The sequence below is a fragment of the Myotis daubentonii genome, chromosome 15 (genome assembly GCF_963259705.1).
Source record: "Myotis daubentonii chromosome 15, mMyoDau2.1, whole genome shotgun sequence".
In the NCBI taxonomy this organism is placed as follows: Eukaryota; Metazoa; Chordata; class Mammalia; order Chiroptera; family Vespertilionidae; genus Myotis; species Myotis daubentonii.
The window spans coordinates 18,549,459-18,573,492 of NC_081854.1; the positions used below are offsets into that span (position 1 = coordinate 18,549,459).

At 57.7% G+C, this 24,034-nt stretch overlaps 2 protein-coding genes across 4 annotated transcripts in view; one reads left to right on the forward strand and one right to left on the reverse strand.

Moving 5' to 3' along the window:
• MEGF8 (multiple EGF like domains 8) overlaps positions 1-15,887 on the forward strand; it is a 43,145-nt gene extending 27,258 nt beyond the window's left edge. For both annotated transcript variants that reach the window (XM_059666447.1, XM_059666448.1), the window contains 12 exons: positions 762-906; positions 1,690-1,921; positions 2,983-3,106; positions 3,240-3,453; positions 3,681-3,895; positions 8,374-8,581; positions 8,742-8,901; positions 9,222-9,414; positions 9,884-10,054; positions 10,142-10,272; positions 10,741-10,873; positions 12,958-15,887. In XM_059666447.1, coding sequence (XP_059522430.1) covers positions 762-906; positions 1,690-1,921; positions 2,983-3,106; positions 3,240-3,453; positions 3,681-3,895; positions 8,374-8,581; positions 8,742-8,901; positions 9,222-9,414; positions 9,884-10,054; positions 10,142-10,272; positions 10,741-10,873; positions 12,958-14,226 — 3,195 coding nt within the window. In that variant the 3' untranslated portion in view covers positions 14,227-15,887. The remainder of the gene's footprint in view (positions 1-761; positions 907-1,689; positions 1,922-2,982; positions 3,107-3,239; positions 3,454-3,680; positions 3,896-8,373; positions 8,582-8,741; positions 8,902-9,221; positions 9,415-9,883; positions 10,055-10,141; positions 10,273-10,740; positions 10,874-12,957) is intronic.
• Positions 15,888-19,188: 3,301 nt separating this feature from the next.
• CNFN (cornifelin) lies at positions 19,189-21,299 on the reverse strand. Of its 2 annotated transcripts, XM_059665509.1 has the most exons (5): positions 21,217-21,253; positions 20,492-20,601; positions 19,940-20,050; positions 19,478-19,614; positions 19,189-19,391 (listed from the first exon to the last, which is right to left on the reverse strand). In XM_059665509.1, the coding sequence occupies exons 2-5, from the start codon at positions 20,526-20,528 to the stop codon at positions 19,302-19,304; spliced, it is 375 nt and encodes a 124-aa protein (XP_059521492.1). In that variant the 5' UTR covers positions 20,529-20,601; positions 21,217-21,253; the 3' UTR covers positions 19,189-19,301. The 2 variants fall into 2 exon arrangements, with proteins under 2 accessions (XP_059521492.1, XP_059521493.1); XM_059665510.1 differs by lacking the exon at positions 20,492-20,601 and having other exon boundaries at positions 21,217-21,299.
• Between the last annotated feature and the right edge of the window lie 2,735 nt (positions 21,300-24,034).

Here is a 24,034-nt window from a genome sequence, read left to right on the forward strand (position 1 = left end):
CAGATGGATGTAGTGGGTGGAAGGGAGGGGGCCTCCCTATCCCAAAGATCCAGGACTAGTTCTAACCTGGACTCCTACTTCCCCTTCTTCAAAGTCCCCTGAACTGAGCTGTGGCATCCCAAGTCTGCCCTGCTTCCATCCCTGGCTTGGAAGAAAGAATCCTAGACTAGGAGTTCAGAGGCCGGGTTCTGCTCCTCCCGCTCTTGGTGCAGCCCTGGCAGGCCCCTCCCCCTCCTGGCCTCCCCATCTGGAACTGGGGCTCTGAGCTCCTTGCACTTCCTGCCTTCAAGGCCAAAAGAGAGGGGTGTGGGAGAATTTGCAACCTTGGATGTGCTGGTTGGAGACAATTGCGTTTTCCGTCCACCCGACATATTTCCAAGTCCTTCACAGATGCCCCCAGCCCAGCTGGTGAGGCTACATGAAAATGTGACGTCCATTTTAAGCCGTCTGGGCTAGTTCCTGGGGAGTAGCTTGTAACCAGGCTAGGGCCTGCACTTGGTGCCAGGGGTCTGCTTGTCCAGGGACCAGACCCACAGGTAACGGAGCTCAGAGCACAGGATGTGGGAGTGCAGGAAAAGGAGGTGGCTCTGGGGCCCGCTGAGGAAGGGGGGAGGTTTCCTGGAGGAAGGAGGTGAGATCTGAGGAAGGATCACTGGGTGGGCTGGTGGGCGCTGGGGTGTAGGGAGAATCAGCGTGGCCAGTGGGCTGAGAGAGTGGGCAGAGGACTGTGGGCTCTGACAGGCCACCTGTCTCCCCAACAGCCCCGCCCCCGACTTTTCCACGCCTCAGCGCTGCTAGGGGACACCATGGTGGTCCTGGGGGGACGCTCGGACCCTGATGAGTTCAGCAGCGATGTGCTGCTCTACCAGGTCAACTGCAACTCCTGGCTGCTGCCTGACCTCACCCGTAAGTTTACTGCTGTCCCTGCGAGCCCCTGGCCTGGGACCCCTGCTCATTAGGAGTCACTTGGGACCCTCAGACTCAGGCAAAGCTCCTGTCCTCTCCATGGTATCTAAACACCTAAGGGGATGCCCTCCTTCCTTCCTTTTTTTTTTCTTCTTAGAAAAGTTTATTTTGCCGCTTTTATTGGGGTCTATGGTGGGGGCCTAGGATTTCTATTGTCTCACTCATTATTGGTGAATTTAAAACATAAGAGCAGAATTTAAAGCACAGGAAGAGAAAACAAACAAGTAGCCCAAATAGTCAGATACTGAAATCAACCAAGTTCTAAAACAGAGGCACCCCCATCAGGGAGGCGCCCGGCTCTATCTGCCTGGTCCCGGGGTGGCGTCGTGTGACTCCAGAGAGCCCTCCCTGAAGCAGATGCCTCTGACAGGGGTGTCTGGCAGTCAGGGCTTCAGCCAGGCACTTGCGTTACAAGAACAACAACAACTGTTAGGGCTGCACTGCAACATTTGCCTCACTCTTCATTCCACTCGCTGCTCCTCTTTCTCTCTGTGTCTCTCCGCCTCTCTTTGGTTTTGCTCTCTGTGTCTCTCCGCCTCTCTTTGGTTTTGCTCTCTGTGTCTGATTCCCTGGCCTGTCAGGCCTTGTCTGTCGTTCCCTGTCCTTCCCCGACTGTCTTTCCTCTCCTGAGCCTCTCTCACCGCTTGCTCGGTGTCCCTCTCTGGCTGGTATCTTTGTGCAGGTCTCTTCCCGGGGTCTCCTACCTGTTCTCTCTTTCCCCAGGCCAGGCCTCTGTGGGGCCCCCGATGGAGGAGTCTGTGGCCCATGCTGTAGCGGCAGTGGGGGGCCGCCTGTACATCTCAGGGGGCTTTGGGGGAGTGGCCCTGGGCCGCCTGCTGGCCTTGACCATGCCCCCCGACCCCTGCCGCCTGCTGCCGTCACCTGAAGCTTGTAACCAGTCTGGGGCCTGCACCTGGTGCCATGGGGTCTGCTTGTCTGGGGACCAGGCCCACAGGTAATGGTGCTGACTGCAGCTCAGGGGAGGGTGGTGCTGGTGCTCTCCGAAGGGGCTCTGTGCTGGGCCAGGCTGGCTGCTGGCTCACATGGGAATATGGGCAGCTCATCACAGGCAGGGCGGGCTGGGCGACTCCGAGGGGGCAGTCCTGCTTGTGGGAGCGTTATCCATGGGGTTCAGGCACCACCTGAAGGAGCTGGGTCTGAACTGGGCCCTAAATGACCAGGAGACTTTACACCAGCGAAGTTTCAGAGGTGGGGCTACGATTGGCAAGACCACCTGAGTTTGGAGAACACGAGACTGGAAAGTTGGGAGGGGTCGGCTCAGAAGGCACTTCCCCAGTGCTTGGCCGAGGTGCTGGCTCCATCCAGTCCACAGAGCCCCTCATCTGTAGTTTGGGAAGCTGAACGGGTCAGGAAGCTGAGCTCGCTGTCGTAGGTTTAGCACGGACTCATTTGGCTCTACTTGTCCCATTAAATGTGCCACCATCTTTACTACAGCAGTAGTAGAGGGTTGGATGTATGGGGTGTTATGTAAGAATGCTTACATTCACTGCTTTTCTGAAGTCTGGAAAGTTCTGAAGCACATGGGCTTTCAAAGATTTTGGGTAAAGGGTTATGGACCTCCACTGTGAATGACAGGGAGCCACAAAGGTTTGTGCAGGAGGTGGCAGGGGCAGCCCTGGGCAGAAAGCGAGGTTGGGGCTATTGTGAGGGAGGGAGTGACAAGGGGAGGCTGCAGGTAGAAACAAGACAGGAGGCCAGGGCAAGGGGAAGAGGCCTGAGCAAAGGTCTGCAGAGGTGGGCAGGAGGGGATGGTCAGAGAAATTCAAGAGGCTGAAAGCCTTGGTGCTGGAGGGACAGGAGGATGTAACATGTTGTTTAGTGTCACTGGCCTGGGTGACCGGTGGACATGGGACCATTGGCGGGTGGGATGGGGAAGGAGCAGGATTGAGTCTTGTGCTGAGTGCAGTTGGCATACAACAGGGCCTGGAGGCAGGATGGGAGGCGGAGGGACGAGGCCTGGCTGGTGGGATGAGCCAAGGCCTTGTGTCTCCCCAGACTGGGCTGTGGGGCACCGGCTTGCTCCCCAATGCCTCATTCCCCTGAGGAATGCCGACGTCTCCGGACCTGCAGTGAGTGCCTTGCCCGCCATCCCCGGACCCTGCAGCCTGGGGATGGAGAGGTGAGTGGTGTGAGGGAGGGTGGAGGGGCTCAGGAACCACCATGCTCTTCAGCTGTAATTGGGTGGGAGGATCTGGGTCAGGAGGGATGCTGGGGACCCCGAGGACCTCATAGAGTCTGTCTTCCCCCACCAGGCATCTGTCCCCCGCTGTAAGTGGTGTACCAATTGTCCTGAGGGTGCCTGCATCGGGCGCAACGGGTCCTGCACCTCAGAGAATGACTGTCGGATCAATCAACGAGAGGTCTTCTGGGCAGGGAACTGCTCAGAGGCTGCGTGTGGGGCTGCCGACTGCGAGCAGTGTACCAGGGAGGGCAAGTGCATGTGGACACGGCAGTTCAAGAGGACAGGTGAGCACCGAGGCTGGGTCCCTGAAAGGAGAGTTTGGGGGCCTGGACTCCTGTCTCTGAGGAAGGAGGGGCTGCGGGCTGGGGGCTGGACTCCTGGTCTGAGGGAGGAGGGGCTGGAGAACTGGACTCCTGGTCTGAGGGAGGAGGGGCTGGGGGCCTGGACTCCTGGTCTGAGGGAGGTGGGCCTCCCAGCATCCCAGTTCTAATCACTATGCCCCCAACCCTAGGGGAGACCCGCCGCATCCTTTCCGTGCAGCCCACCTACGACTGGACATGCTTCAGCCACTCTCTGCTGAACGTGTCCCCGATGCCGGTGGAATCATCACCCCCACTGCCCTGCCCCACTCCCTGTCAACTCCTGCCCAACTGCACCTCCTGTCTGGACTCCAAGGGTGCGGACGGGGGCTGGCAGCACTGTGTCTGGAGCAGCAGTCTCCAACAGGTACTGCACTCTGCCAAGGTCCGGCTCTTTCCTCTCTGCCCTGCCCTGACTCTCTCCGCTGCTTCCTTCTCCATCCTGCTTCCTTTCTATTTCCTCACTCTGGTCTCGCCTTCACTCCCTTTCTCTTCTCTCCTCCCAGCGTCTCTGTCTTCCCTCCTTGCCTCGTGAGTCTCCCTGTGTCTTCTTGCCACACTCTCTCAGCTCTTCCTCACGCACTCAGCTCTCCCCGCCGTCCTCCCATGACTCCTAACCATCCCTCTTCCTACCAAACCCTTCCACTTCCTCCTCCATCTCTTTCTCTCTCTGCGTTTGAAACTTTTGCTTTTAAGAAACAGAAACCCACTTGAGCTAGTTTTATGAGAAGGAATGGGGTGTATTCGATGGGATGTTGACAGGAAATAGTGCTGCTCCATGGTTCTTGGGCCACGTGGTCTCGGATCTCAGCGGTTCTCTGCATGTCTCCATCCTCCGGGTTCTCGGCTCGGTGATAACACACATGGCCAAAGGCAGCCCTGACCCTCAGTCTAGGTGACGTTCTAATTCTAGAGACCGCAGTCATCTCTGTTCATTGGTTTGCTGACATTCTCAAAGGGACTTCAGCTCAGCTGAGGAGTTAGGTGTCCAGCCTTGGCCCAAGGGGACAGCCAGGGAGGGGTAGGAGCACATGGTTCTAACTTAGGGTTCAGACCCGCCCCTCATCTGTGGCTGTGGCCTGGAGAGATAATTCTGGAAAGCCTGGGGAGGCACTATATATGCCAGTGACAGTCTGCCCCTTGACTGCCCAGTGCATACTCTCTCATAAAGCCCATTCTTTTTTAAAAATTTTTTATTGATTTTGTAAAGGGAGGGAGAGAGAAACATCAATTGGTTGCCTCTCGCACACGTCCTGATGGGATTAAACCTGCAACCTGGGTGTGTGCTCTGACCAGGGGTTGAACTCCCTTTTGGTGTATGGGGTGATGTGCCAACCAACTGAGCCACCCGGCCAGGGCATAAAGCCCATTCTTAAGGTGCCTCTGCCCAGCATGCTTTACTGTCCCAGTGACAGACACTGAAAGCATTTATCCTCCCACCCTTCCCCAGCGGCAGACAAGATTCACTTCCTGCTGTCATATCTGGAAGCAGTGTCACTGGGCCCGAGTTCTGAGTCTCCAGTTCCCACCAATGTCCATGTCCATTCATATCTTCAGTGGTAAGACCCACTCGAGGTGTGACTCACCATCTCAACCCATGAGTCTACACGAATCCTTGGTAAAATAAGACTGATATCAACAGACCCCATGTAAGGTGTTTCTCTTTTTTTAAAATTTTTTTATTGATTTCAGAGAGGAAGGGATAGGGAGAGAGAGAAACATCAGTGATGAGAGAACCATTGATCAGCTGCCTCCTGCATGCCCCCCACTGGGGATTGAGCCCGCAGCCGGGCGTGTGCCCTGACCAGGTATCGAACCGTGACCTCTGGGTTCATAGGTAGATGGTCAACCACTGAGCCAAACTGGCCGGGCCCCATCTGAGGTGTTTCAACACCAGTGACCAATTCACCAGTTCTCCAGATACAACCTGGAATCCAACAACTCAATACACTTCTGACACTCTCTACCTGGAGTCGTGCCAGATCCCACAAGTTAAAGAGCTCAGAAGACTGCCCCCACTCCAGACGTCAGTCACAAGTCCAGGCCTCCTGTGTTTCTGACACACCAGCTATAAATCCAGTGCCCAGCAACCCTACTGCAGGTTTTCTGATTTGCTAGAACAGCTCACAGAACTCAGAGAAGCATTTCCTTACTAATGCCAGTGTATTACAAAGGATGTGATTTAGGAAGAGCCACGTGAGGAGGTTAATAGGGCCAGATGAGGAGGGTGTACAGAGTTTCCATGCCCTCTCTGGGCACACTAGCCTCCCAGCGGGTGTGTATACCAACTCTGAACCTTGTATTTTTCAAGAGTTTTTATAGAGCTCAATCACCAGGACAGTGGGTGGGGCTAAAAGTTATACCCCTCTCACCCTGACTGGTTTGGCTCAGTGGATAGAGCATCGGCCTGGCGACTGAAGGGTCCCGGGTTCGATTCCAGTCAAGGGCATGTACCTTGGTTGTGGGCACATACCCAGTGGGGAGCGTGCAGGAGGCAGCTGATAGATGTTTCTGGTTCTCTATCCCTCTCCCTTCCTCTCTGTAGAAAATCAATAAAATATATTAAAAAAAAAAAGTTATACCCCTCCAATCATTTGATCTTTCTGGTGACCCTCTCCAAGTCACCTCAGTAGCATAAACTCATGGGAGAAAGGGGCTCCTGGTGAATTGTAGCTTTGTGCCAGGAATCCAACAAAACCCAAATTATGTTTTTGTGTTGCACCGCACCATCCTGTAGGCAGGTTGTACAAATTAAATGGGAGGATGTGTTGATAGAACATGGAGCAGAGCCTGCCATTAAGTAAAAACTCAGCAACGCCCCAGGTTCCACCCACGGGAAGATTCCCAATCTCCACTTTCTGGGACACACCTGGAGGATCCCTGCATGGGGTGGGGAGTGGATGTCCCTCTGGGGGTCTCAGTGTGACCCTGCAGTGTCGGTGCTTAACAAGCGGAGGCCTCTCCCCCCCCAGCCTGGGCTCTATCTGGTGATGGAACTTCTCCCAGATATTATTGAGATTGCCATCATTTGTCTCTGTGGGTGCTCCAGGGACCAGAAAGAGAGCACGTGCTGCTCCCCCCGCCCCTGTGGGCCTGCCAGGCTCTCAGGGCAGCTCCAGGCCTGAGGCAGGCGGAAGTGATGGAGAGCTCCAAGTTGATTCTGCCTGCGAATGTGAGAGGACTTCCACCAGATCTTCTGGTTAAAGTGTTGGCTCAGGTTTTTAAAAACAACCACAGCACAGACCAAGCATGAGAGCGTGCAGGCCAGGGCTGCTATGATCTGGCTCAGGGGCAGCTGTATTTCACCACCCAGCATGTTCTTTTATGGCTTTGGCCTCAGAGCCTGGCACAGGCAAGGGAGTGCTCTCTTCCCTGGCTGGCTGACTTCTTTCCTCCTTCCCTTTCTCCCTTCAACAATAATATATATAATTGCTGACAGTATTACAGATGTCTCCCTTCCCCCCACCCCTTTAACCCTGTCACCAATTTCTTTTCTTTTTTTTTAAATTCTCACCCAAGGACATTTTTTAAATTGATTTTTAGAGAGAGTGGAAGGGAGAGGGAGAGACAGAGAGAAACACCGGTGTGAGAGAGACACATAGATTGGTTGCCTCCCGCGTGGGCTGGGAGTCTATAACCAAGGTACATGCCCTTGACTGGAATCGAGCTCAGGACCCTTCAGTTTGCTCTATTCACTGAGCAAAACCGGCTAGGGCCACCAAATTCTTTATTGAGCACCTCCCTTGTGCCCAGGCACTTTGCTAGGCTGTGGGCACGTCATAGATGAGCTTGGATCCTGCTCTCGGAACTTCTGTTCATATGTTTCTGCCAGGAGCACAGGCAATGCAGTCAGGCAGCATCGCGTCTGGCCGTTAGGGAGGTCATAGCAGAAGGCGCTGTGCAGACTGGAGCCTCGGGCTTCTCTCCACCGACTTGCAGATTGCTCTGCTGTCTGCCGATGGGTGCACTAAATTTAGAACCAGAGGCCTAGCCTGGTAGAGAATTTGACTGTTGAGCAAGGCTCAGCTCATCGCTGGCCATAACCCTCAAAGGGCTCAAAGCTCCGGCCACAGCAGTCGGGGTTTTCTATTTCAGGATTGCATGCTGGCTTTGGTTTTTCCTAAGTGCTGCCAGCCAACCAGCCCAGACGAATCTCTTTCCTCTTATGCTTTACTTAAGGCCCGAGCAGTAAGTAAAACGGCCTCGTACACTGAGGTCCGTTCCCCAGAGCCTGACCCTCATTACGCACCTTGTCTGGGTCTCAGGATGTGATGAGTGACGGCGTGTGAGCTGCGGCTCAGCCGCTGACGGTGGACTTCTCAGCCTCCCAGGCCAGGACGGGAGCTGTTGCCCGGCAGCCAGGTCCTCCTGATTCTCGTTTCTATCTCCACCTGGGGTCATTGTAAGAAGCAGCTGTACCCTGAGCCAAGCGGGTAAAGAGGACTCACTGCACCAACACAGAGGACCCTGGGAAGCCTGGTGGAGAGCGCAGCCAGGTGTCCCTGGGGACGGGAGCTGGAGCTGGAGCTGGAAAGCCGCCTCTCCATAGGCGTTGGGGGTGTGGTGCTCATCTTCGCTTCCTTTTCCTGCTTCTTCCTCTCCTCGTCATTGCTGTCATTTGCTCATTCAAACGGCCCTGCAGCCCCGGGTTATATAACCTTCTAGTTTCAAGGGTGTCCCTAGTCTGACTCAGTTATGGATGCTTGAGAGGGAGAGTGCCATGATGACCCAGGTGGTGTCCACTTTGGCCCACCCAGCTCTGGCCAGGGAGGGTGAGCTCTCTGAGAAGAGGGTGTAGCTGGTTTATCTGACCCCGTGGATCTGCATTTCTCCTCCTCTGGACAGTGTCTGAGCCCCTCATACCTGCCCCTGCGATGTATGGCTGGAGGCTGTGGGCGGCTGCTCCGAGGGCCCGAGAGCTGCTCCCTGGGCTGTGCTCAGGCAACCCAGTGCGCCCTGTGCCTGCGGCGCCCCCACTGTGGCTGGTGTGCCTGGCGGGGCCAGGATGGGGGTGGCCGCTGCCTGGAAGGAGGACTCAGCGGCCCCCGTGATGGTGAGAGGGGCTCGGGGGTGGGGTGAGAGGGGCTGGCAGGGAGCATGGAGGGGTGCTGGGGGCTGTCTCAGAGGTGGGGCTCAGGGGAAGTAGGAGCAAGGGCCTGGGTGGCTGGGTGGGAGATACAGAGGCCCCAGTGAAGCCCTGCATCTTGTGCTAGGGCTGACGTGTGGGCGTCCTGGGGCCTCCTGGGCCTTCCTGTCCTGCCCCCCTGAGGACGAGTGTGCGAACGGGCACCACGACTGCAATGAGACACAGAACTGCCATGACCAGCCCCACGGTTATGAGTGCAGCTGCAAGACGGGCTACCTCATGGACAAGTGAGGCTGCAGCAGGCCTGGGGCCTGGGGTGGGGTCCAGGGGAGAGGGTCTGGACAGACTAGAGTAGGAGAGTGTAAGGAGCAGTAAGGGATGGAGCATGGACCAGAGCAGGGTGAAAGAAAACAGTCCAAGGCGTGATGGTGGTAGGATTGATCCAGGGGGGTAGGCCGTGGAAGGCAAGGTTATGAATTTGATGGGGTACCCCAGGAAGAGGGGCTGTGGGCAGGCTCCTACAGAGGGGAGAGATGGAACAGCAGGGGTGAGGATGTGAGGGTGGGCTCGGCCACTGCCCTGCCCCGACCCCGCCCTGTCCCTGCAGTGTCACGGGGCTGTGCCGCCCGGTGTGTGCCCAGGGCTGCGTGAATGGCTCGTGCGTGGAGCCTGACCACTGCCGCTGCCACTTTGGCTTTGTCGGACGCAACTGCTCCACGGAGTGTCGCTGCAACCGCCACAGCGAGTGTGCCGGCGTGGGGGCCCGCGACCACTGCCTGCTCTGCCGCAACCACACCAAGGTGGGCCGCCCAGGCCTCGGACCTGACCCCGGACCCGGCCTTCCTTGCCTTCAGCCCATGTTCCGGCATCTTGAGCCTCAAACGGGGTTGGGGATGGCATGACCCTGTCCCAGAGAGGTGTGGGAAGGCTTTGGGGACACCGCTCGGGTTGGATTCACAGGGGGGCTGCCTTGGAATAGTGGACAGTTGGTGCTGGGCCAGGGAGGGTGGTTACGTGAAGGAGGATTTGGAATAGTTTAGGGAAGGGGCTTTCTGAGCTCAGCACCTTGGGTTGTAAGGACTGACCCCCTGCCACTTGAGGTGCGTAAGTGAGGGCGGCAGGGGGAAGCAGATAGGCTGGATTGCCCACGACAAGTGCCGAGCCTGCTGCCCTTTTGTGGGAATCTCAGAACCTAGGACCTCCCCACTGTCGTGCCCCCCACCCCCTCGATTCTCCAATCCTTCTGACCATATTGTCCCTGGCTTCCAGGGCAGCCACTGTGAGCAGTGCCTCCCGCTGTTCGTGGGTTCTGCCGTGGGGGGCGGGACCTGCCGGCCCTGCCACACCTTCTGTCGTGGCAACAGCCACGTCTGCGTCTCCAGGAAGGAGCTTGAAATGGCTAGGAGGGACCCAGAGAAGTACTCCCTGGATCCAGAGGAGGTGAGGGGCTGGGATGTCGAACTCCTGGGTCTGAGGGAGGGGGCTGGTCCATGCCTTCTCGTGATTACACCGTCCTTCCTTGGCCAGATTGAAAACTGGGTGACAGAGGGCCCCAACGAAGACGAGGCAGTGTGTGTAAACTGCCAGAATAACAGCTATGGGGACAAATGTGAGAGCTGCCTCCACGGCTACTTCCTCCTGGATGGGAAGTGCACCAAGTAAGTGGACGGGCCTAGGTCCTTTGCCCTATTCATTGGGCTGAGCTCTGGGAGTCAGGCCCCCCCCCCCCCCCAGTCCTCAGGAGAAGATGAAATCCCCAGGGAGCCCCCGGGCCAGGTGGGGGGGGGGAAGGAGCTGGACTCAGGTGGGAGACCCCCCAATCTCAGAGGCAGTGCTGAGGTGCAGGCTACAGAGCAACCCTGATGGAGACTAGAGGGCAGAGAGAGGGCTGCTGAGGGAAAGGCCTCAAGATACCCTCCCGGCCTGCCTGCCTTCTGAATGGTCAGCTCAAGCTGGGCTCTGGCCCTCACCCTGCCACTTAGCAGCTCTGTGGTCTTGGGTGAGGACTGGACCTCTGTGAGCCTGTTTTCTCTTCTGGGCTGGTTTGGAGCTCACATATGCAGCGTCCAACAGGGCCCCTGCAGGTCATGAGAGCACTATAACCCCCATCTTCCTCCCCTCCTCAGATGTCAGTGTAATGGCCACGCGGACACCTGTAATGAGCAGGACGGGACCGGCTGCCCGTGTCAGAACAACACAGAAACGGGCACCTGCCAGGGGAGCTCCCCCAGTGACCGCCGAGACTGCTACAAGTACCAGGTGCGGCTGGAGACACGAGTCACGGGCCCAGGGCCCCGTAGCCCCCAGGGATCAGAGCTGGGAGGAGGCAGCCTGGCCCAGGCAGGACCAACATAGTGGTTTTGAACTCTGAGGTCATGGCATCAAGGGCAGCTAGATCGACTGTTTCTGAGGCCCAGTCAGTCTCAGGCCCCAGGCAGTGAGGCTGGGCGACCCAGAAATGAACCCCTTGGGGGATCCCTCGGGCTCGTGAGGAGACAGACTCCACTGTAGAGAGTCACGACTTAAATGTTGCGAATGCCAGAAAACCCACCTGTAGTAGCTTAAGCAAAAGAGAATAGTATTGGCTCTCAACACTGGGGTCTGGAGTCTGCCCTCAGGAGTGGTTGGATCCAGGCGCTCACACAGCGCCGTCAGGAGTATCTCTTCCCTGCACACTGCCTGCTTTCCTTGTTGGTTTCTGTCTCAGGCAGGTTTCCTCCAAGTGGCAGCTCCGATATAATAACCTTGAGCTGATAGGGGTCTTCATGTCATTACTGACACCCATATTCAAATTCCTTGAGTCCATTTCCTTTCTTTGGCCAGGGGGGCTCCTGGAACCCCTGCATTAGCCACCAGGTTGGCTGTCATGTTGCAAGCTCGCCTCCCACAGAATGGATATTCCATGCTCCCTCCTTGGAGTACAGCTCCCCCACCGCCTCCCCGACTTCTCTCTCTAGTTTAGAGGGGAGAGAAAACCCCTGTTTGCCTCCGTTACCCCCACCCATCTACAGAAACATCATATCTACAAAGATGCAACTCACCCGAAATGCCAGCAGAGCTTCACCGGCCTTACTGGCGCTTGACATTTCCATCCTGGACCGGAATTATTGCTTTCTTGATACATAATCAAAGGCCCATTGGCCTTAAAAACACAAAAAGAAGTCCCAGGGATTAACTCAGCCCTCCTCCTCCAGCAGCTCTGTCGGCAGCTATGACGTAGCGGTTTCTTTAGGTTCTAGTAACGATAGCGGTAGGGAGGATGGATATGGGGAGGCCCGTCACCGAGGGGTGCTATGCTGTGGAGACAGTGGAGATGGCACAGAAGTGGAAGGCTCTTCAGGGCCGGGCTGGTCCTTGGTGAGGTGTAGATATAAGAGGAAAACGAGGCTCAGAGACGTGCCATGTCCTCTTTCAGGTCAGCCAGCCAGTTGGGTTTCAGCCTGGACTGATTCTGGTCTGATCCTAGAGCCTGAGTGGTTTCCACTGGACAAAATAGCTGTGATCCATCCACTCATTCATACGTTTACTGAGCACCTACTCTATGGCAGGCACTGTGCAAGGCACTGGGGCACAGTAGGGAACAAAAACGGGCACAATGATCTGTTCTCAAGGAATTTACATTCTCATGGGGCGTCCAGCAACAAACAACTGAACAAGTCAGATACACAGAGTGGTAGTGATGAGCAGTAAGGAGGGAAATTAAGCAGCGAGGAGGGCTGGAAGTGTTGGGAAGCGAAAATGGTAGATGCTGAGGCCAAGGAAGGCCTCAGTGAGAAGATGACGCTTGAGTAAAAACCTGATGGAAGTCAGGATGCCAGACACACATGGGGGAAAGGCAAGGGCAGGTGAAGAGTGACCCAGGTAGAGGATCAGCCAGTGCAAAGGCCCTGAGGTAGGACCTATCCACATAGTCCAGAAACAGTGAGACTGGCCCGCCCTGTGCTGGTTTCAGCAGTCCTGTGAGCCAGCCATGTTTACTACCTACGTACAGAGGAAGAACCTCAAGTTTAGTGAGGTTCTGTCACTAGTTCAAGGCTGCACAGCTAGTGAGGAGGTGGAGCCAGGATGCAACGGGGTTCCTCATCGCTGTGCCTCAGAGTTCCAGAAGCCGCAGCATCAGGATGCTGTGGTCACTGAGTGACACCAAGGATAGCAGTGCTGGAGTTTAGGGTCCTGGCAGCGTCCACTCTGTGCCAGGGGGCCCAGGGGGATCACAGAAAGCAGCTGGGCCACTGGGGGGACTGGGGCCTTGCTACCTACCAACAGGTACAGCATGCCAGTTTTGCTTGGAGGAGTGCTGGGCACTGAGCTCAGCCCTGATGGCTGCCTCCACCCACCCACAGTGCGCCAAGTGCCGGGAATCATTCCACGGGAGCCCGCTGGGAGGCCAGCAGTGCTACCGCCTCATCTCCGTGGAGCAGGAGTGCTGCCTGGACCCCACGTCTCAGACCAACTGCTTCCACGAGCCCAAGCGCCGGGCCCTGGGCCCTGGCCGCACGGTCCTCTTTGGTGTGCAGCCCAAGTTCACCAACGTGGACATCCGCCTGACGCTGGATGTGACCTTCGGTGCCGTGGATCTCTATGTCTCCACCTCCTACGACACCTTCGTGGTCCGCGTGGCCCCCGACACGGGTGTCCACACAGTGCATATCCAGCCACCCCCACCCCCACCGCCGCCCCCACCCCCTGCGGAAGGCGGGCCCCGTGGGGCTGGGGATCTGGGGGGACCAGGGCCCGGGAGTGGGTCGGGCACCCCAATGGAGCCACGGGTGCGGGAGGTGTGGCCACGGGGCCTGATCACCTACGTGACGGTGACGGAGCCATCGGCGGTGCTGGTGGTTCACGGTGTGCGGGACAGACTGGTCATCACCTACCCCCACGAGCACCACGCCCTCAAGTCCAGCCGCTTCTACCTGCTCCTGCTGGGCGTGGGAGACCCCAGCGGGCCTGGCGCCAACGGTTCGGCTGACTCGCAGGGCCTGCTCTTCTTCCGGCAGGACCAGGCCCACATTGACCTGTTTGTCTTCTTCTCCGTCTTCTTCTCCTGCTTCTTCCTCTTCCTCTCCCTCTGTGTGCTCCTCTGGAAGGCCAAGCAGGCCCTGGACCAGCGGCAGGAGCAGCGCCGGCACCTGCAAGAGATGACCAAGATGGCCAGCCGCCCCTTCGCCAAAGTCACCGTCTGCTTCCCGCCCGACCCTGCTGCCCCAGTTCCTGCCTGGAAGCCGGCCGGACTGCCACCACCCACCTTCCGCCGCTCTGAGCCTTTCTTGGCACCCCTGCTGCTGACGGGGGCTGGCGGGCCCTGGGGACCCGTGGGAGGCGGCTGCTGCCCACCGGCCCTCCCCACCACCACTGCCGGCCTGCGAGCCGGACCTATCACCCTTGAGCCCACGGAAGACGGCATGGCAGGCGTGGCCACACTGCTGCTCCAGCTGCCTGGCGGGCCCCACGCGCCCAACGGTGCCTGCCTGGGCTCGGCCCTGGTCACGCTGCGGCACAGGCTGCATGAATACTGTGGCGGGGGTGGGGGTGCTGGGGGCAGTGGTCACGGGGCTGGTGTAGGTCGGAAGGGACTTCTGAGCCAGGACAATCTCACCAGCATGTCCCTCTGACAGGCCGGGTCCCTCAGCCACAGCAGCCAAGTGCCCGTGGGGGCCCCTGACACTGTCCTCAGAGGACTCTGGTTTCCTTCCCCTGGGGGTCCCCAGACAAGGCCTCCTTCGTTGTGCATTCAACAATTATTTATTGAGTCCCTACTGTGTGCCAGGCACTGTTGAAGGCACCGGACCGGGCAAAGGGGAACCGAGGCAGAAGTGTCCCTAGTCTTGTGGGACTGATGTGGAAAGTCAGCTGGGCATCCGAGAAGCTAGATAAGAACAGAAGGAAAGGCTGGGGGAAGTGTGTGCAGGCAGGGGGAACAGGTTCCTGATGTGCAAGCCAGCTGTTTCAGTGGGAAGATCATAAAGCTGGCCAGTGTGACCCCAACTGAGTGAAGAGGGGACAGGGCCAGGGTTAGGCCCCTGGGGCTGGATCACCCAGGGCCTGTGGGCCCCAGATAGGGTTTGGGGTTTTGATCTCAGGGCAATGGGAAGCTGATGGACAGTTTTCTGAGGGGGGATGACAGGATCCGATGTACCTATTTAAGAGGTCACTCAGCTGTGGCAGGGAGGATGGATTGGAAGGGCTCAGCGAGACAGGGGGACAAGAGAGGATGATGGCCAAATCAGGGTGGTGGCCGTGGGAGGGGGAGTCGGGACAGAGCAGGATGTGGGTAGAAGGGTGTATGGGCAGTGTGAGTGTCAGCATGAGGGAGGGAGGAAGCCAGAAGGACCCTAACTTTGTGGCCCATGGATGATGGAGTCGTTTATTATTATTATTTTTAATCCTCACCTGAGGATAGTTTTCCATTGTTTCTCTTTTCAGAGAGAGTGGAAGGAAGGGAGAGAGAGAGAAACACATTGACTGGTTGCCTCCTGAACTCCCCAACCAAGGGCGGGAGGGAACCTGCAACCCAGGTACGTGCCCTTGACCAGGAATTGAACCCAAGACACTTTGATGTGCTGGACAACGCTCTGACCACTGAGAAACCTCGGGCAGGACTGGGTCATTTATTAACATGGGCAGACGTGCTTGGGGCAGATCAGGAGCCTAGTTTTGGGCCTAAAATGCCCTTTAGACATCTCAAGTCAGGTCCAAATGGGAACAGAAGCCACTCAGTATCTCAGCAGAAGGAATTGAATGCAGGGATGGCTGGGCTGGTGGAGGGCAAGGCTGAGAAGAGTCAGGCGGGACAGTGCGGCAGCCCAGGGACAGGAAGCAGCTGCTGCCACCCCTTGGCTGGAGGGACAGGGCTCTGGTGTTGCCTGACCCCAGGACTAGGGTCACAGGCTCAGAGGGAGCGCCAGGAGACAAAGCCACTGCCTGCGGTGCCCCAGGCATGGGGGCGAGGGGCTTGGGGTGGACACCAAGGTGGGAGGTAAAACTGGTGGAGCCCTCAACATGCCAGACGATGCTGCCTGGAAGACTTTTGGGTCCCCTCCCAGGGGCCGTTCCCCACCTCGGCCATCACCTTGGACTTCTGAGCTCCTCTCCCCCTTGAAGACACCCACCTCCAATCCTAGCCATCTTGAAGTTGAGACTCTCCCTTCCTGAGACTTCATCCGTCAGCTGCTTTTGGGACCTTGGAGAGCTGGGCCCTGCATCTTCCCCTCTGCCAGGGGCCGGCTGAGAGAATGGGGCATGATCGAATCAACAAATAAAGAGTGTGGGAAGACCGGTGTCCCACGCGCTCTGCATGCAGGAGACGGGCCCCTGGGCTCTGACCCTGACCCTTGGTGCCTCTCTAAGCCACAGGCCCGGGCTCCTCTGTGCCCCTCCTGGGCAGGAGTTGGGGTGGTGCCACATAGAAGCTCTTGTTCCCAGAAGGGACAAACCAAGGGACATGAGGGCAGTGAGGCCTCGGACTCTTCCCCAGATCTCTGTCGCAGGGAGACCTCTTCTAGGAGGGAAAACACACTTGCCTTTGTCCCAGGACCAGGCGTGATTCTGGCCCCTGATGTAAGAGAGTTCGGGCATGGAGACTGAGAGGCCCTAGCATGACGAGCTTTCTCTAATCCAAGTAGACTCTCACAGCCCAAACCAAAGCATCCTGGAGCTTTATCTGCCAGTCCCACGGCAGCAGGAGCGCTGCGGCGAGGGGAGGTGGGAGCCGCAGGTCTCCGGCCCGCGGTGGCCTCCGTCACAGGCGCCTCGCTGCGAGTGTTCATGTACCTTTCTGTGCAGCTCAGCCTCGAGGCCCCAAGCAGGCTGCTTCACCTGTCGTTTAGCCAGGACGTGCTGATGTTTTGGACCTAGGAGCGGATGGGTTTCCAGTGCGGTCCGTGAATGTCATAGTGTTTTCAGACGTTCTGGCAGTTGTGATTTTCAGGGATTTCTCTGCCTTCATGAGCTGATGGTAGCACCTCACCTCCAAGATGTGACTGAACTTGTACTTACTGAGTCCCGGTGCTGGACAGTTTGCGGGCTTGCTAACTGCTGTGGTTTCATTTGATCTTTCCATCAGCTGTATGAGGAGGTACCGTGCATCCCCTTTTTGCTGATGAGGAAAAAGGTTTTTAGCTGTTGAGTGACAGCTGTCATCTGAACCCAGACCTTCTGATTCTCAAATCCAGATGCCTGACCACCAGGCTCGTCTGTATTTTATTGTTATTAATTCCAGAGAGAGGAAGGGAGACAGATACGTTGATTGATTGCCTCCCGTACGTGTCCTGAACAGGGATCGAACCCGCAGCCTGGGTATGTGCCCTCACCAGGAACCGAGCCTGCCACCTGCTGCTGCCTGAGTCTCAGGGCCAGTGCAGAGGTCACTGCATGATGAGGCGGGAACCCTTAGGCAAGGCCTCTCCTCGCTGTCACCTGGGACGTTGCCTTCCTGAGGAGAGCGTGGCACTGCGCCTTTTCTCCAGATGCAGAGCCACCCTTCCTCCAAGTCTTGTCACTGGCCTGCAGGTGTCTGTACAAACGCCCTCCTCCCTCCATGTCAGCCCCTCGGCCGCCCCGCTCCCTGTAGCCGCACTCCTGAATGCAAGAGGCGTCTGGAGTGTGAGAAGACCTGGGTGAGGGAGGGGCAAGGCCTGATTCTAGCCTGGGTGTGGCCACCAATGCCCTAAGGATTGGTAACGCTCAGGAAAAGGGGGAAATGTTTCCAAGAGCACCGCAGGCACTGTGCCTGGTGCTTGGCAGGACTTGTAGTCTTCCCAGCACCCCTGCTGGGAGGTAAGAGCTCGTCCACTCATCTTGTGGGTGCAGAAGCCGAGGCCCTTGCCTAAGACCTCAGGGCTAATTAACAGGTGAGCCCAGATTCTGACATCAGCCTGAGTTTCCACTGCCCCTCCCCATCACCTCTAAAATCACTTCCTTTGTTAAATCGGTGTCTCCCACCTGTGGTCACTTATCTCCACTCACTGTCCAAGGTGCTGGGGACACAAATGAACGCTCCCTGCCCCTATGGAGCTGACAGTAAGTAAACGATGGGCAATGTTGGGAGAGGACTGGGACAACAAGGCAATGACGGAAGGGCAAGGGAGCTCATACTTGCTACTTAATGTAAGGTGGGAAGGGAAGGCCTCTCTCATAAGATGACTTGTGAGCAGAAGTGAAGGAGTGAAGAGACACCTGAGGGGAAAAGAATTCCAAGTTGAGGGAACAGTGCAAAGGCCCCGAGGTGGAAGTGTGCCTGGCCTTTTAGAGAAACAACAAAGTGATCGTGTGGTTGGAGTGGCGAGAATAAGGAGAAGACAAGGTTACAGAGGGAGCAAGAGAGAGATGGTGCAGGTCCCTGGCCCAGGTGAGCACTCGGCTCTTACGCTGTGGGAGGAGACATGAGAGGGTTCTGAGCACAGGAGGGATGTGATCCGACTCCGATGTTCACAGGGCTCCTCTGTGGGGATGAGATGAAACGGCTGGGGGGGGGGGGGGGGGGCCCGGGAGCCCTGCATTCAGGCTGCAGAGGAGGGTGGCTGGAACAGTGTGGGGGTGCGAGTGAGGAGAGATGAGATTCTGGGTATATTTTTAAAGAACAGGCAGGATTTGTTTACAGGTTGGATGCTGGGCGAGAAAGTGACGGAGCGCCTGGCAGGTTGGGGCCTGCTAGTTCCCTGTGAAAGGGGCTTGGGCGGGAAACCGAGTAAAGTGTTGGACATGTTAAATTTGAGACACCGATTGGATGTTCCAAGTGAAGTTGTCACTCTGGTTGGATCCACAGATCAAGAACAATTACAACAAATGACATTAGCATTTGCATAGTTATCTTGTACTCTACATAAAACAATATTAACAACCAGCAACAATAGTTTATTTTCACGCTTGGCCTTCCCATCTGTTCCACCTCTTGCCCTCCAGTAGCCACATGACCTATAGGGATCGCCCCCAGAGGACACGGGCTCGGAAAGGTGTATTAGTTCACTGACGACACAGTACGTGGCAAGAGTCAAGATGGGCTCCCGGGTCTGTCCAATTTTGAGACCAGAATGTTTTCTAATCTGTAGCTGCTTTTGTGATAGAGTGGATCCAATCGGATGCCTTCCTGCTCCAGAAAGCCCTAAACCCGGCAGTTCTCTGTTAGGAAACAAAGGTCCCCTGACAGTTAGAGTTGTGTGTAGGCTACGGATCGGTAGGTAGTAGAGGAGCAGGGGCTGCCCTAAAACTTCTCCCTGAACTTGAGTGCCTGGATCCTACCAGATGGCCTCTGGGTCTGCTGGCTTTCACAATCTGGGCAGAGCTTCAGACAGGCAGCTATGGGGTGAGTGGTTTTGGTTTGTTATTGGGGACACCCTGGCCTAGAGAGGGAAGAGACTGGCCAGTGTCACCCACAGCAGGCGTGTGTGTGTGTGTGTGTGTGTGTGTGTGTGCGCGCGCGTGCGTGTGTGTGTGTGTGTGTGTGTGTGTGTGTGTGTGTGAAAGATCTGCCCCGAACTCCTTCCACGCCTAGGCATCTTCCCCGCGTCTCCACCTTCCTCACCAAATCTCCTTCTCCACCCAGATTCCTTCCCTGGGACAGAAGATGTAGGCGGAGCTGGTTTTCAGGTTTTTATTGTGGGTGTACTTCTGGTGTCAGGATAGGCGGAGGGGCAGGCCCTCCCAGGAGGGGCAGAGGAGGCAGCATTCCAGGGGGAGGAGGGGGGACCCTTTACTCTCGGATCTTCAGCTCCCTCGCCATCTGGCAGAGGCTGCAGGGCAAACAAAAGGTGAGGGCCGCCCAGTCATGCCCGATGGAGCCCTAGAGGGTGGGAGAGAGCGGTTAGGAGCCCTGCCGGGTCCAGGAGACCAGTCCCCGCCCCGGCCCCCTGGCGCCGCCCCCGGCACCTGGATGCGATAGCGCTCCCGCATGCCCGTGCGCAGGGAATGCAGGCCTCCGGGCAGGAAGGGCGTGCAGCAGCACTCGCCGAAGTCGTCGGAGATGCGGCAGGCGAGGCACAGGGGGGCGAAAGTGCCACACAGACCTGCGGCGGGAGCGGGCGGTCAGGGAGGCCCCCCCGCCCCCCACCTCCTGCCGGGTCTCTGGAGCCAAGTTGAAGGTCCCAGAGGGACCTGAGTGCGGGGAGGTGAAGGTCCCGGGCAGTTGGGGGGGAGGGGGATTAGTGGTTGAGAAATAGGGTATGAGGTGGTGGGGGAGCTGGAAGGTGTGAGGTCAGGACCCCAGGAAGTTTTGGGGTCCGAGGAAGGCGTGAGGGGTAGAGTGGGCATTCAGGGTCCAAGGAGGGGAGAGGGGAGTGGGGCGCAGGAGGGGCGTGTTGGAAGGGGCCTGGGGGGAGCGCGGGCACTCACAGAGGGGCATGTCGTTGCAGCAGTCCGTGAGCCCGGTGTGCCAGTCGCTGATCTGGGTCTGGTAGCAGCTGGTGGCACACTGGGGCTGACTGGTCACTGGGTAGGACATGGCTGTGGAGTGGGGGACGGGGTCAGCGGGCAGCCTCGAAGCGCCTCCTGGGTCCCCGCACCCGCCGCCCCTCCCTCTGCCGGGCAGTCTGGGCGCGGCCAGCAGGCCGCCCACTGAGGGGACACCACTGAGCTCCCTTCCCTCTGCCACATCTGGGCATCGACACCCCGGCCTGTCCCCAGGCCGCTGCCTCCTGCACATCTGGTTGAGCTGGGGGTGGGGCTCCTGCACGACTGGGAAGGGTGCTGCCACATGTGGGCGGGGCTGAGACGTGCTGCCGCCTTCTCCACGTCTGGGCCTGGGGTGCTGGGTTCCTGCATTTCAGGGGCCTTTGGGGTACAAGCAGGCAGGTGCCATCTGTCTTCGAAGCCAGGGCGCCCAGGGGAGGGAAGCAGCCAGGTTCCAGGGACTGGAGGGGTTGCTGGTCCATCCAGTGATCCCACCTTTGCCTTTCACGTTGTCGTGCATCTCGAACTGCATCTTGCTGGCCCTGAGGAGGCGGCGTTGGGGACAGGAGGCGGAGGCGGCAGCGGTGACAGCAGCGGAGTCTGTCCTAGGGACCTGGATGCTGAGGGAGGGGAGGGCAAGGGCGGGGCGCTGGGTTCTCAGGGGAGGGTGCTGGGGAGAAAGGCCACGTCAGCCTGCTGCTAGAAGAGGCTGGGGTCGGGGGTGTTTGGGGTGGGGGCGAGAAACTCGCCCATCTCTGTAGAGCTGCCCGACAGACCCCAGAGGACCCTCCTCCTGCCAGAGGTGGAGCTGGAGAGAGACCAAGAGACAGACAGGCTGAGTGGGAGATACGGGAGGAAGAGCTCAGCGCCCGGTGCCCACAGAGATGCCACCACTCACGCTCATGCCTGCCCAGCACTGACTTCTCCGCAAGCCCCTTTCACAGATGGAACACCGAGGCTGAGGAAGGTGAAGAGAAATGTCCCACATCCGATGCCAAGGGGGTTAGTAGAGGGGGTGCTAGGCCTTAGGATTTCCAAACTCAACCCAGTGGTCCTCAGGTTGAGGAGGGGCACAGGCAGCACTGAGAAAGACAGGGATGTCCAGAGAGAGAGAGATCTGCAAGAAGACAGAGATGTGAGTGGAGCGGTGCGGGGGGAGAGCAGAGCAGAGGCCTGACCTCAGAGCAGAGGGCTCGGGGGAGTGGAGGTGGGGTGCCTACCTGCAGGAGGGCGGCGATACGATGGCGATGATGGAGACAGGTGTGGGTGACTCGAGCACTGAGTTCTCAGTCTCAGGCCCGGAGCTGCTTATATTGGGGCGGGCCACAGGCCTGGGCGGGGCTCTGACAGAGGTGCCCAGGGAGCCCAGCCGGTCAGGCTGAACCTCTCCCCCCACCACCGGAACTGCCCCTCCTCCCTCTCCACCCCTCCCCCTCCCCTCACTTGCCCTCCTCCAGGACTTCAGAAGACCAGGAAATTGTGGGGGAGGGTCTAGGGATGAGGAGCTGGAGTGGGGATAGAAAGGGGAATGGGCCCCGTGCCGGGAAGGGAAGGCGGAGCCAAGGTGCGAGGGGCACAGCTGGGTCAAAGGACAGAGACCAAAAGAGAGGGAGAGACAGAGAGATGGTGAAGGAAGGGGACACAGAGACAGGAGGGAGGTCCGGGTCAGAGAGAGAGAGTTTTAGATATATGGAGGGAGAGGAGAAGACACAGAGGGATGGAGAAATAGATGCCTAGACAGAGAGGCACAAAGATCTGGGGAGAAATGAAAGGCGGGGAGACACATTCAGAGAAGAGAGATGGGAAGGTGGAGGGGCAGGTAGGGGGAGGCAGTGGAAACCACTGGACTCGAGGGAAGGGAGAGGGGAGAGAAGAAAGGCCTGCAGTGCGGAGGGAGTGCAGCGAGGGCTCCCTTTGAGGCCTCTCCCATCATCCTTAGTGAGGTCCCCATTTCCCTGGGAGAGGGGGCACTGTCCTCCCACCCAGGGCCCTGGGGCACGTGGCGGGGGGGCAGTGTGTTTTGGCTGCGATTCATGTTGGAACCAAAGTAAATAAACACACCTCACCCCACCTCCAAATTGGGAAGGGAGGAGGCTGGGAACTGAGAAGCCTGGTTCCTGAAGGAGGCGGCCGTGGCCCAGGCCTCCTGGTCCTAACAGAGCGGAGGACCGGGGCCTGGACTCCTGGGTCTGAGGGAGGAGGGGCTGGGGTCCAGATTCTTGGGTTAGGCCGGCTGCATCCCTCAGTGGGGCAGGGTCCTGGGACTCCGACCTGCGGGTTCCTGGGGGTGAAAGCTGGGGGCCTGGATGCCTGAGTCACCAAGGTCTCCCCTCCAACAAGCCTGGCGGGGTTGGAGGTGACTCAGTGAGGGAAGCAGCATTAGAGCCGGGTGGGGTTCCCAGGACGGGTGTCACCCCAAAAATGTAGGAGGCACTGGAAAATTGGGGTGTCACCTGCAGAGAAGGTGGTGTCGTCACCGCACTGGGCATGGGGTGATGGCAGGTGGAGCACCCTGTTCCCTGGGGATCTCAGCTTTCCCCCAACCCCCTGGTTCAACACAGCAGGTCCCAAGCCTTGGTCCCTGGCCCCACACGGGCGGCTGCTGTCCTTGCCCCGGACTTGTGGGCAGCGCTCAGCATCTCGCCTGCGTGTGCCCATCCCTCCGCCAGGAATCTGAATGTCTGTGGAGCTCTCTCTACTTCCGTTTCAGTGCCCTGTCCCCCCATCCAGCTTCTTTGTCTCCAGCTCTGAGTCTCTTCTCTTTCTTTCCGCATCTCTGCCAATGTTTCCAGATTTCTCTGGTCCTCTGTCCCCCCACCTCTGAGTCTCTCTCCTCCAAACTCCATGTCTCTTGCCCTTCTGCGGTCTTGGCCTCCTTCCTCGGCATCTCCCCCTCTCCAGGCCTGCTCCGTGGAGGCAGCCACAAGCCTCCCCCTCCCGCAGCCGTCAGACCATGGGGCGCAGGTGACTCAGGGTCAGTCATCTCTGAGGACCCTGGGGCTTCCAGTATGACAACCGGAGCGGTCCTCCAGTTTCCTCTCCCCACTCTTACACCGCCTGGGGCAGCAATTAGATACAGCAACTCATGTGGATGAGGAAACAGGGACTGGGGAAGTTGTGAGGTGGCCTGCTTAGGGGGGAGGGGGAGGGGAGGGGAGGGGCAGGAAGAGGAGAGGCCTGGGGTGACCAGGCAGCGTCTCTAGCATCTGGCCTCCTCCCCCTCAGATAGGGTTGCCTGATAAAGTACAGGATGCCCAGTTAAATTTGCATTTCGGAGGAACAGCAAATATTGTTTTTATTTTTATTTTTTTAAAATATGTTTTTATTGATTTCAGAGAGGAAGGGAGAGGGAGAGATAGAAACATCAATGATAAGAGAGAATCATTGATCAGCTGCCTCTTGCACCCCCCCTACTGGGGATCGAGCACACAACCTGGGCGTGTGCCCTTGACCAGAATCGAACCCAGGACCCTTCAGTCCATAGGCGACGCTCTATCCACTGAGCCAAACCGGCCAGGGCAGCAAATACTGTTTTAGTATAAGCATGTCCCACACAATATTTACGATATACTTATACTAACAAAAATTTGTTGTTAATCTGAATTCAAATTTAACTGGTCATCCTATATATACTCTGGTTTCTCTTCAGGTCACATAAATCTTTTGCCTTTTACAAATTTAACTGTGCATCCTGTATTTTTATTTACTAAACATGGAGCCCTACCTTCAAAGACAGAGGAATCTAAGTACCTGGCCCCCTCTTTTCCCAAAACCCAGGATTCTGGCCCCCAGCCCTCTCTCCTCAGGACCTGAGAGTCCAGGTCCCAATCCCCCTCCGCTCCGCCCTAGAATCCATGAATGGGACACCCAGCCCCTTCTCCCCAGAATCTAGGAGTCCAGGCCAGGTCTGGGTCCAGTTGCCCAACAAGGGTTTCATAAGGCGGGTGGTGCCATCCACGGCCTGGTGGAACCAGTCAGGCTGAGCGGACAAGTGAGGCGGCCAGCCCCTTTCCATCCTAAGCCTGCTGCTTCCTCGAG

Bases quoted from the DNA above. Each gene is read 5' to 3' on its own strand.
- CNFN (XM_059665509.1), bottom strand. From the start codon at position 20,528: ATGCAGTTCGAGATGCACGACAACGTGAAAGGCAAAG. The intron at 20,051-20,491 runs GTGGGATCACTG...CCCACTCCACAG, and splicing joins CGACAACGTGAAAGGCAAAG to CCATGTCCTACCCAGTGACC. The intron at 19,392-19,477 runs GTGCCGGGGGCG...CCCACCCTCTAG, and splicing joins GGGAGCGCTATCGCATCCAG to GGCTCCATCGGGCATGACTG.